The sequence below is a fragment of the Arvicola amphibius genome, chromosome 3 (genome assembly GCF_903992535.2).
Source record: "Arvicola amphibius chromosome 3, mArvAmp1.2, whole genome shotgun sequence".
In the NCBI taxonomy this organism is placed as follows: Eukaryota; Metazoa; Chordata; class Mammalia; order Rodentia; family Cricetidae; genus Arvicola; species Arvicola amphibius.
The window spans coordinates 57,126,305-57,139,662 of NC_052049.1; the positions used below are offsets into that span (position 1 = coordinate 57,126,305).

General features: G+C 41.6%; 1 protein-coding gene across 1 annotated transcript in view; it reads right to left on the reverse strand.

Moving 5' to 3' along the window:
• LOC119809110 (calmodulin-like protein 12) overlaps positions 1 to 12,833 on the reverse strand; it is a 150,027-nt gene extending 137,194 nt beyond the window's left edge. Inside the window, 1 exon segment of the mRNA XM_038321883.1 lies at positions 12,237 to 12,833. Coding sequence (XP_038177811.1) covers positions 12,237 to 12,662 — 426 coding nt within the window. The 5' untranslated portion in view covers positions 12,663 to 12,833.
• Positions 12,834 to 13,358: the final 525 nt, after the last annotated feature.

Consider the following 13,358-nt stretch of genomic DNA (forward strand, 5'->3'; position numbering starts at 1 on the left):
CTACCACACTCATCTCTTCCCTAGTTGGGCCCATGGCCACTTGTTTATTGATCTGTCTTTTTACCCATGAGTTTTTCAAAGGCTGAAATAAGCATCCCAAAAACAGATACAACAGGTACAACTCATCGCCTTTCAAATACATTATAATATGTTTGATACATCTTACCCCATGGATGAACTCTCAATTTGAGGGTATCCAGACCCAAACTCTAGATAGGGGTGGCCCTGAACCATGCCCTTTCCCCAGTGGGCTACCCTGGCTTGGTGACCAGGGTAGAGGGTGGGATATAAAACAAAAAAGAGGGGAGATGTTGGGCCAAAATTATCTCAGGGTCTGTACCTTGAGGCCTGTAGGACAAAGAAAAGCCTGGCTTGAGTTTGAAGGGTAGTCTTAAAGCTACTGAGTGAAGATGAGACAGCAAAATCTAGGTAGATGCCCTTCCAGCTAGAGGGAGGGCTTGGCTGTCTCTCATTGGCTGGAGGTACCTCCACATCACATGATGTCACCTAACCTCACAGTAATAAGCTGAGTTCCTGCATTGACTTGATTCCCTATGGCGTCTGATTGTCCTGCATTGTGGGGCTGCGGAAGGGGCAGATAACACACTCACCTTTCCCTGGGGAATAAGGCTAAGGAGGGCTGGCAGCTATTTGACTGATTCAGGTGAGATGACAAGATTGGCATGGATCGAAGGTAGCAGTAAAGTGTCAGGGAAATGGATGGATCCTGGTTACATTTTGAAGGGGAAACTACAAAGATTTGCAGACAGATTAAGCATATTAATAAAAATTAATTATAAAAGTTGATTCTGAATTCCTTGGATTGAGTAACTGGAAAATGGGGTTTTTATTAAAGTGGGAAGATTGGGGTGGAGTGTATTTTTAAGGAAAACTAGAGTTTTATTTTGGACATATTAAGTCTAAAACCACTGCTAGATTTTACTTTTCTTCAAAGTATTAGGGGGACATGGTTAACAGACAATGTTAAAGAAAAGTAGAATTCAGAGAAGCTATTGCAATTGAGTATAAATCTGAGATGCCTCAGCATATGAGAGTATTCAAAGCCTTTAGACTATGAATACTAAAGTATAGAATATAGGGGCATGAAGAAATGCCACTCTTGTCTCTCAGAGCCACAAGTGGGACCTTCTGCTTCACAATCTAATGTAGGCTCATGATCACATACCAACACAATTCATTTGTGAAACAGTTTTAATGTTTTCCCAGTTAGAAATGAGGAACCCCCACTACCATCACATATGCATGCACAAGTGCTCTCTCTCTCTCTCTCTCTCTCTCTCTCACACACACACACACACACACACACACACAAACACACACACACACACACACAGAGTCATGTGGTCTTAAGTACAAACATATGGAGAACAGGGTTCTAACATTATGGAAAGACACAGCAGTGAAAGATGCCGAGCTCTCAACTTAGTTTGTTCTATGGCACTGTTACCATCATGTGTGTAACAGTTACTACATGACTTACTTGGTCTTAATCATGGTATATTTGATGGAACTGAGTTTGAAAAGGGCTCAAATACATGGTTATGACCACATAATTGCTTCATATGCCACAATGAGAGCCCCTCTCTATTGAAACCAAGGAGTGCATCCCAACTGAATAGCTGCTAATCATTCCTTGCTGATAATATATTTTCAAAAGTCCTAGAGCAGCTGTTCCTTTACAGGCATCTTGTCCCTGACTCTTGACCCGCTGTAGAATCTACTGCTCTGGGTACTCCACAAACCTGGCTTCTTGCCCAGGCACAAAATCAGTGAGACAATGCCACTTTCTCACATTTGAAATATGTTGTCATTATGCCGTAAGTAAGACAGTGGGTGTTGTGGTTGTTTCTTAATGGTTGCATATGCAGTGTGAAATAATGTGTTCTCTATTTTGAGATATATGGATATTCCTTAAATCCCCAAGTCCTGAAATCTTCATTGATGACATATCTCTGAAATCCCATAGGGTTTAGGTCTGGAGTATGTTTATTTGATAAGCTTTGTTTAACCTACAAACTTAGTCTAATACAAAGATGTCATCAATATAGCAAATTAGTTCAATTTATTCAGAACGTCCACCGAGATTCCTTTAGGCTATGGCAAAGAATGGATAAGTTACAACTCTGAACAAAATCATAAATAAAAGAACATGCTCTCTGGACCAATAATCGCTCATTATATGTCCCAGGCTATGTTAATTTGCTCTAGCAAATGTACCATAGAAGCAAAGGGTGGACTTCCATTGAGTGACTTCACTTTCCAAGCTCTTTGTGCTTTAGGAGAAATATTTGGGACTGTCCATACTGTAATTCCAGAGGTAGTGAAGGCTATAGCCTGATGACGCAATAATATTCCTTACTGTGAACTTGATTGAGCCATAAAGGATTCATAACTAGCTAAACATTCTTCTGCGTGTCTGTGATTGTTAATCTTGGGATGAGATTAGCTTTGAGTTAATTGATAAACCCATTAAAGCAGATGGTACTTACCAATGGTGTAAGTCTCACACAACCCAATAAAGATTGGAACAGAACAAGAAGGTAGAATATGAAATATTTTCATTCATGTTATCGCTGTCTCTTTCACTTTCTTTCCCCCATCACTTTGAGTGTAATAGTCATTTCCTGCATTTAAACTAAGACTGGAATTGATGCCTTTGGTTCCTCTAGTTCTTTGGCAAAGTCTTTCTTGTTAAACTTTATATTCAATATAACATTACCCAGAACCCCCAGGAACTAGTCCATATAAACCCTCCAGCTAAAGCAGGGACACACTGACTAGGTCCTGTTACTTCTTTAAGGTATGCTTCAGACATTCAAAATTTTCATGGCTGAGTGATGCTAGCGTTTACTGTTATTCATTGGTCTTGTGGCTAAAAAGAAGGAGCAGTTCCTAAAGGGAAGAATTTTCAGAATGTTGTTCTTTCTAGCACCCAAGAAAGGGAAGAGTGCTGGCCTCCATTATACAGGAGAGAGACACTTCTACAGGTCAAAGGAGTTCAGGAGAATTAAGAGTTCAAGATTTTTGAGTAGCTCAGAGTCCACACTCTAAGTCTCAGGGTCACACTTGTTCCCAGGTATACTTGTCACAGCCAATTAGCTAGTACTAAAAGTCCAATGATCCTTAGAGGTGTTGAACAGCTGTCTTTTTCAATCTCCTTTCCACCTTACGTTTGTCTGGGTCGTCTGACCATCCCTGCCACTATCCTGGAAGTGGGATTGCAGACAGCTTTTGTGTGGGTCTAGGGTATCCAAACTCGGGTCATCATGTCTATGCAGCAGGCATTTTACCAACTGATCCATCTCCCACTATTTTGCCAAATTTATGTGGGTTCAAATAAATTAGTTCTATGCCCAAGACTAAAATACACCATTTTTTTTTAAATGAAAGGATTCCTATAAGAGGCGAGTAAGTCACAGGGTAATATTAGACAGGCAGAAGGAATCACAGGAACCTAAGGTTGTATGGAATCACCAGACACAGCCACAGGTTATGAAATCTCCACTATGAATGTGTGCTGCTGTTTCAATAGTAAAACCAATACCTGTGGCAGAACAATGAGAATCCTCATGGATGACTGAGTAATCCCTCATTTCTCTCCTAAGTGTGGCTCACCTGAGCCAAGTCCAAACATGGAAAAATGGCTACTTCTTGGATTTTTGAGTTGTTAAAGAAATTGCCTTTGTTTTTAAAAGTATGTTTGGGAAGATAAGGCCAAAATGATATCAATTTAGTTAAATCTTTAGCAAAAATTGACATGTTAGATTAAACCTAAATTTTAACTTTAGCAGACATTTTTCATTTTTATTAGATGAGTTATAAAAAATACATGTATAGGGAGGCAATAATGCCTAAAGAAAAACGCAAACCCTGACAGTCTGCCAGAGGATCCATCATTCAGTGAGGAGTGAGTGCCCGTACCAAGGCAGCTGCCCGGAGAGGGACCACCGACATTCCCCAACCCCCCCCCCCCCCAGCCACCCGCACACTTCCTGCTCTTCCTGCAGGGGTTGTTCTCCCCGGATACCGCCTCTCTCTTCCTGTCCCTTCCCAGCTTGCACCCAGAACCCCACCCCCACCCCCTCCTCATCCTCCTGTCTTTGGGGCCACAAAATCCCACAGCTCAGTCTGTTTGGGCACTGGGGACCTGGAATTGAGTGCACCCAGGCCTGTGGGAGGTTCCCTCCTTCATTAGCCTGCCTGCGGCAAGGTAGGCCCTTTGTCAGCAAGCTGCTTGGCCTGCAAGGGGACCTGACAGTCGGCCAGAGGATCCATCATTCATTGGGGTGAGTGAATTGAATTAATTGGGGGTGAATTGAACTTCTAAAAAAAGACCCAAAGGGGATTATTCAGAGGAACAAATGGGCAGGCGCCAATGCAAGAATTCCTCCAACAATTTGAAAAACAACATGAAAGCACCAGAATCCAGCGAACTTATAACAGGAGGACTTGAACACAATAATCAAGAAGAAGTAGAAAAATTTGACTTTATGAAAGTAATAGAGTCCCTTAAACAGGAGGTGAAAAACTCCCTTAAGGAAATGGACGAGAAGAATAACAAAAAGTTTGAAGAATTGAGTAAATCCGTAAACGATATCCTAGGAAACCAAGAAAAAACAATCAAACAGATAATGGAAACAGTGCAAGACTTGAAAACTGAAATGGAGGCAAGGAAGAAAACACAACCCGAGGGCCAGCTGGATATGGAAAATCTATGTAAACGAACAGAGACTACAGAAACAAGCATAACCAACAGAATTCAAGAGATAGAAGAAAGAATCTCAGATTCTGAAGATACCATAGAGAAAATAAATGCACTGATCAAAGAAAACAGCAAATCCAACAAATTCTCATCTCAAAACATTCAGAAAATCTGGGACACAATAAAAAGACCAAACCTAAGAATAAAAGGCATAGAAGAAGGAGAAGAAATACAGCTCAATGGTCCAGAAAATATATTTAATAAAATTATAGAAGAAAACTTCCCAAACCTAAAAAAAGATATTCCTATTAAGGTTCAAGAAGCTTACAGAACACCAAATAGACTGGATAAAAAAAAAAAAATCCCCTCGCCATATTATAATCAAAACACAAAACATACAGAATAAAGAAAGAATATTAAGAGCTGCAAAGGAAAAGGGTCAAGTAACATATAAAGGTAAACCTATCAGACTAACACCTGACTTCTCTATGGAAACCATGAAAGCCAGAAGGTCCTGGATAGATGTTTTGCAGAAACTAAGAGACCATGGATGCAAGCCCAGATTACTATACCCAGCCAAGCTTTCATTCACTATAAATGGAGAAAACAAAATATTACAGGATAAAAACAAATTTAAACAATACATAGCCACAAATCCAGCCTTACAGAAAGTAATAGAAGGAAATTCACAAACAAAGGAGTCCAGCATTGCCCAAAATAACTCAGACATCTAGCGACCATTCACCAGCACATCGCAAAGAAAGGAAACACACAATCTCTACTACCAAATAAAAAATGACAACCGGAGTTAACATTCACTGGTCATTAATATCACTTAATATTAATGGACTCAATTCACCTATAAAAAGGCACAGGCTAAGAGATTGGATACAAAAACAGGATCCAACATTCTGCTGTTTACAAGAAACACACCTCAACCACAAAGACAGACATCTACTCAGAGTAAAGGGTTGGGAAAAGGTTTATCAAGCAAATGGACCTAAGAAACAAGCCGGTGTGGCCATACTAATTTCTAACGAAGTTGACTTCAAACTAAAATCAATCAGAAGAGATGGAAAGGGACACTTTATACTCATTACAGGAAAAATCTATCAGAATGAAGTCTCAATCCTGAATATCTATGCCCCTAATACAAAAGCACCCACTTATATAAAAGAAATATTGCTAGAACTCAAGACAGCCATCAAACCAAACACACTGATAGTGGGAGACTTCAACACTCTTCTTTCACCAATGGACAAGTGAATTCGACAGAAACCTAACAGAGAATTAAGAGACTTAATAGAGGTAATGAACCAAATGGACTTAACAGACATCTATAGAACATTCCACCCAAACAGGAAAGAATATACCTTCTTCTCTGCGGCTCATGGAACCTTTTCGAAAATAGACCACATACTCGGTAACAAAGCAAACTTCCACAGTTACAAAAACGTATTAGTATCCATTTGGGTTCTAGCCATAAATAAAGGACATCGAGCCTATAATTCGTAAAAAATCCTAGAGAAGCTATATAAGAAGGTGAACCCAAAGAAAAACATATAGTTATCCTCCTGGATACTGGAAGTAGACAAGATTGCCGGACAAAAAATGGGAACATGGGAGTGGTGTGGGATGGGGGGAGGGAGGATGGGGAGAGAAAAGTGTGAAGTGGAGGATGGGAAGAGCCTGGGGGAATAGGATGGTTGGGATATAGGAAGGATGGATATGGGAACAAGGAATTATATATCTTACTTAAGGGAGCCATTCTAGGGTTGGCAGAGACTTGACTCTAGAGGTCTTCCCAGGTGTCCAGGAAGACGCCCCCAGCTAGGTCCTTGGGCAGCTGAGGAGAGGGTGCCAGAAATGTACAGATCCTATTGCCATACTTATGAATATCTTGCATATCACCATAGAACCTTCACCTGGCATTGGATGGAGAAAATGACAGAGCCCCACATAGGAGCACTGGACTGAGCTCCCAAGGTCCCGATGAGGAGCAAAAGGAGGGAGATCATGAGCAAGGAAGTCAGGACCGTGAGGAGTGTGTTTACCCATTGAGACGGTGGGACAGATCTAACGGGAGACCACCAAGTCCAGTTGGAATGGGGCTGATGGAACAGGGGACCAAACCGGACTCTCTGAATGTGGCTGACGGTGGAGGAGGACTGAGAAACCAAGGACAACGGCAATGAACGTGAACTCTACAGCATGGATGGGCTCACTGTGAGCCTTGTCAGTTTGGTTGCTCACCTTCCTGGACTTAGGGGGAGCTGGGAGGACCTTGGACTTAACATAGTGAAGGGAACCCTGATGGCTCTTTGTCTTGGAGAGGGGTAGAGTGGGGGTATGGGTGGAAGGGAGGGGAGGGAAGGGGGAGGAGGAGGGAAGGAGATGGAAATCTTTAATAAAAAAAAAATGAGGAAAAAAAAAGAAAAAAAAAGAAAAACGCAAACAAGCCAAGCATTTGGGCTTGTATCTGTGATCTCAGTGGAGGTGCGAGAGCAAAGGTGGCCCAGGTAACACGGCTACAGTGTGATGAAAAGGAGCAGAATAAAAAAAATGTATCATAACAGTGGTCACCTCTCTCCTCAAGCACTTTCATGTGTTCTGATGCCCGTTACTCCCCTATGCTGCCACGGCATATTCCTTTTAACGTTCTTGTTAGATTCCTGGTTTCGCTAACCACAGTTCACTTACCACAGATACTCTCCCGGTTATTTCATCCCCCCTGATTGCAGCTTTCTTCAAATGCCCTGATTGCAGCTTTCTTCAAATCCTTGACTTGCAGATGCGACTACTTTCCTGTGCCTGTCCCTTGAATGTTAAAAAACACATGCTAGAATCAACATACCCTCGCACCTCGTTTACTGAGAGACCAATATAAATTGTTCCTGTGATACAGGATAACTGTCTACCTCAAGGTTTTATCCCAATACATTAATTTTCTTTTACTTTGCAAATATGTATGATTTCTGTCACTTTAATCTGATTATCAGGTTGTTTGATAGTGATCATGTGTTTAATCCATTAGAAAATAACATACATGATGTTAACAACAAGCTAATGATTGATTCCTTCCACTGACATTTACCAAGCAGTGTGAGAGAAAGGAACTGACTGGACACTAAGGTAATTCATACTTGATGGCAGATTCTCTCTGTGCCACGTTTCTCGCCATGTTCATGCATAGAGGAGACAATTCCAAGCATACAACATGCTTTTTTGTCTCATACTGAGCATGCTTGCAGGCACATACACATTCACAACAGAGCTAAGGCTAGACCAACAATGAGTACGAAAAGAATGGTCTAATGTGTGATGCTCAGGCTCCTTCTTGTGGTCTAGTATTCCCTAAGCTCTGTGGATAGGAACTGTGTGTCTAGAAGTGGGGTCTAGGGAAAGGCTGGTCCCCTGCTCCGTGTGCCCTGCTTCCGGTTCTTCATGGGCATCTTCCTAGAGAATATAGTTACAACACCCACTCCAAACTTGCAGGGAACAAATGGAAACTAAGGAAGTTAAGTAACTTGTGGAGATCAAAGAGATTCAAGTTTGACTTTCGAAGCCTTATAAAGCCATGCTCTTTGTTCCCATTAATGGGATGGCCATGGCCCTGGAGAGTGGAGTGTTAACACAATAGATTAACACTTGAACTCATCATCCTTCCGTATCTCTAGTGAAGGGAATTTATTAGTTCTTAAACACATATCTCATCACATCTAGTGATTCGGTGTCAGTCAATAAAGTCAATATTTAACTCCAAGCCATTAAAAGAACAACCAAGGTCCTTAACAAACTGGTACTGCCTTTCTATCTAAACTTCTGCAGCCACTTGAATTTCCTCTAAAGGATTTTTCGAATGTTCTTTTGCCTCTCATCTAAATGGATTCTTGACCTCTGGTCCTAGAGAAGGAAGAAGGACACAACTTCCTTGATAAGGTCTCTGGAGGTGGTTAATAGACCTTCACAAGTTTTTCTCTGCTTCTCACCTCCGGCTATCCAGACTAAGTTATAGTATGCATGTTGGTTTTCTAGAACATCCTAGGTCTGCCTCCTGCTATAGCTATGATTCACCAGTAATAACTAAGGTTCCCCTTGTTTTGGGAGGAACTTGTCTCAACTCTATTTCTTTCTACAATCTGTTACCAGTTACAAACCAAGCAAAATTGGCTGTACTTTCTTAATAATAGGATGTGGTGTAGCAGTGAAATTGGGGGTGTTTCTGGATATGAGGGCCAAACAGGATGGCACATAGTTCTCAGGGTTTGAAGAAAGGTCTGGCATCATCTATAGATGACATGTTGTAGACCTCTGGTTCTTCTGGGCACAGGAACCTGGTAACGAAATTCACCTTATATAAGAGAAGTCCACCTTAAACATGATGAGGTTTCTATGGAGAGACTGGTATCTTAGAACACTTCTCTCCATGCCCTGGTTGTGTGAACTCAGTCCTGAGCCAAGGGCGCACTCGCTCAGTTTAGCTTCCATGCCTTGTTACATTTTCTTTCCTTTTGAGCAGCTAAGCCTTCATTTTCCTCAAGGTGTTGACATTTGGGCTTGTAATTCATAGTCTCCTTCCAAAGCCATCTGCTTAGGTCAGTTACAAATTTGTTGGTGTCATAGAGCAAAACGAGTCTCACTGTTGTCATAGAGCAAACTGAGTCTCACTGTTTGAACAGATTTGGTTCCTTGAGTTTGGGTCAAAACAAAACAAAACAAAACAAAACAGCAGGGTGGTGAGCATCAAACAAACCCTGCCCCTCCCAGCCTTCTAGTGTGTTCATGCTCCCTCCTCCCATTTCTTGGTTCCTTTATAGACTTTCTCCCTCCCTCCCTCCGTCCCTCCGTCCCTCCCTCCCTCCCTCCCTCCCTCCCTCCCTCCCTCCCTCCCTCCCTCCTTCCCTCCCCCTTCTGTCCTTCCTTCCCTCCCCCTCTCTCCCTCCCTTTCTCTCTCTCTGTCTCTCTCTCTGTCTCTCTCTGTCTCTCTCTGTCTCTCTCTCTCTCTCTCTCTCTCTCTCTCTCTCTCTCTCTCTCTTCTTGTCTATTTGTTTGTTTGTTTGTTTGTTTTGAGACAGAGTCTCCTGGAGCCCAGGATGGATTGCAACTTGATATGTCCCTGAGGTTGACCCGGGTTCCTGAAATTACAGTCATGTGCCAGCAGGCCTGACCTTTCATTTGCCTTTAACTGATGGCTTCTTTTAGTGGTTTACCACAGAATGTCATAGATACAATTAGCAACTTGGCTTGTTAGGCAACCAAAAAGAGGATTCATATTTGATGGAAAATGAGACACTGTTATCAAAGTCCCTACAGTTTCCTCATTCTAATCAAAGTAGAGTCTGTGTGTGTGTGAGGGAGAGTGTGTGTGTGTGTGTACATGTGCACACACACATGTGCTTTTAAGGGCATGTGCATGGACATTCATGAATATGCAGGTACACATATGTATATGTGTGGGTGGAAGGTGGAAGTCAGGGTATAATCTTGGATATTACTCTTCTGGCTCTGCCCACCTTTATTTGAGACAAGGTACACTGTTTAATTGTTTTCAACTTAATACAAGCCTCACTTGAGGAACTGCCCCAATCAGATTGGTTTATGGGCATCAGTAGAGCATTTTCTTGATAAACTGCTTGATACTGGAGTCTACACTGTGGGTGGTCCCATCTCTGAGCAAGTAGGAGGGCTGGGCTATATAAGAAATCAAGCTGAATAAACCATTGCAAACAAGTCCATAAACAATGTTCTTCTCTGGTCTCTGCTTCATTTCCTGATTCCTGGTTCCATTTTGAGTTCCTCCCCTGGCTTGCCTCCATTATGTGATAATGAACTGGAACCTATCACGCAGAAGGACACTTTTCCTTCCCCACGTTGTTTTTGGTCACTGTTTTATCACAGCGACGGGAAAGCAAACCAGAAAACAAGGTCTCTTGTTGGCCCAGAACTTGCCTAATAGGCTCCACTGGCTGACCTGTGAGCCCTAGAGAGCAGTCCCTGCCTTTTCTCCAGCTCTGGGTGTTAATACAGGCTCTACTTCACCCAGCCTTTTCCATGTGAACGGGGGAGCAATCTTGGGTTACTGACTGGACTATCATCCCTCTCTCTAATCAAAGCCTTAAGGAATTCAAGACACTATTATAAAAATTGCTAGTGTTTTGTTAGAGGACACTTTTATATTTGATCTAAGACATTTCCTCGCTTATGTTTGGGAAGAGAAAGCACCCTTGTGTGAGAGCCAAGATTTTACTTTAATATTGTAAGATCTGTGGTGACTCAAATACATACTAGCAGTATAATTCTAAGTTTTGTCTATCTAAATTTGAAGAACAACATTAATCAAAACTTTGAGTGTACTATTCTTCCAAAGTCTGTTCCTTTATTTACACTACACATGAAACTTCTGGAAGGATCTCATTAGTTCTGTCTTGGCAAAGCTGAAAGGCATTGCTGAGAGAAGAGTGTAACATTAGACAATTATTTCATCAAAGCTAATTTAACCTTCTAAACGTAAACAGTCGGAAGATACATGGGGGAAATTCTTAAGTAACTTTAATGAATTAATCTAGGTACTCCAAAACCAAAATGACCACATGATTCTGTATGTCAATAAGTGCATAATTTGCCATCCAGAATACCATCAGACTATAGCATTGCTCTGGGCTGATTATGGTTTTATACACATGGTTTAGAAGAAAGGAGATAGGGAACTTGAAAAATAAGAAAGACAAGGAAGATCTTCATAGATGCATATACCAAAGCATCTACATTGATAATAACCAGAAGCAAATTCCACCAGAAATAGAAATAGCTTGAACTTGAGCAAAGACTCTCAATAAAAGAACATGAAACATTGTAAATATAATTAGAAAACCACAAGTAAAAGTCTTAAGTATAGGAGTCAGTGGGGCGTCCGGCAGGTCAGGTGCTTGCTTTGCAAGCCAGGGGCTATGGGTTCTATCCCTAGACCCCATGGAAAGGAGGAAGGAGATCAACTGGCCATTGGGAGTTTGACCATGCTCCAGTGAGTGTATGGGCAGCACAAATTGAACCTGGTGGTGTTTGTTTGTTTGGTTAATTGGCTGTTCTTTATTGGGAGTGGACCTGAGAAAAAAATAGAAAGTGAGTATTATTAGGCTGCATTATATGAAATTCCCAAATAATTAACAAAAATATTATGGTGGGGTGGAGGGAGAAAAAAATAACTCTGCATAGTTGTTTGTGGCTTCTACTAACATCTTACACATACATCATGCATATACATATGTAAATAGTAATAATAATAATGTAGATTTATCCCTAAAATCTTATGGTGAAGATAGGTTTAAACTAACATATAACTCATATTAATTAAAATAAAATTTATTCAATATTAACTTTAGGCTCCTGTTCTAAGTGTTTTTTTTTCTTTTTTCTTTTTTTTTTTTGTAAGAGGTAAGTAAAAGATTTCAATTTGATTCTTCTAGAGGGAAAAGTAGTTGAAAGTGGGTCTTCATTTTGCAGTCATCATCTGTACGAATTCTTCATAGTTGACTTGTCCATCTCCGTCGATGTCTGCTTCTCTGATCATCTCGTCTACTTCTTCATCCGTTAGCTTCTCTCCTAGGTTTGTCATGACGTGGCGCAGTTCTGCGGCGCTGATGTAACCATTTCCATCCTTGTCAAAGACTCGGAATGCCTCACGGATTTCTTCTTCGCTATCTGTATCTTTCATTTTTCTAGCCATCATGGTCAAGAACTCTGGGAAGTCAATGGTACCATTCCCGTCAGCATCCACTTCGTTGATCATGTCCTGCAATTCAGCTTCTGTTGGGTTCTGACCCAGTGACCTCATGACAGTCCCAAGTTCCTTTGTTGTGATGGTGCCATCACCATCTTTGTCAAACAGGGAGAAAGCTTCCTTGAATTCAGCAATCTGTTCTTCAGTCAGCTGATCAGCCATGGTGCGAGCGAAGGAAGAGCGGAGCAGGCGAGGGTGGCTACACCAGCGCAGGGGCTGTGACCGCCGAGGAGCCTCCGCTGTTGCTGCTGCTGCTAAGGCGCTACCTGCGCTGTGCGCTGAGCCTCAGCCGCCGCCCGACTGCGAGTAACGGCACCGCGAACACGAGACTCCCAGCACCACTGCCCTGTTCTAAGTGTTTTATACTAAACCAGCACATTTGTTAACCTCTATGTACTGGTACTAATATTTTCATTTTCATAGGAGGAAACAGGCTCAAATGTTAAATAAACTTGCACAAGTTCATTGAAAAATAACGAAATAGGCATGTTCAAGTTCCAGATACTAGTTGAACACTATTATTATGAAATTTTGTTTTATATTAGCATGTGACACATCTGACCCTAATGGGGAGGCCGCATCATCCATGGCCTTTCCAAGAACCCTGGTCCTCCTCCTCCTCATTAGCAGGAAGAGGGACTGGGAAGCAGGCAGTGAAGGAGGCCAGCACTGACACTGGTCAAGCTGCAGGGGGTGACCAGAAAAAAAATGTTTCATGATTAGAATAAAAATTGCAGGCCATTTTCATTTTTACTTCTTTTTCAAGAAAACTCAAGAGACCCTTGAGACACTATGTTAAAACTAATTTTAAAAGGTCAACCTTACTATTAAACATATTTTTAAATTAATAGCAGGCAC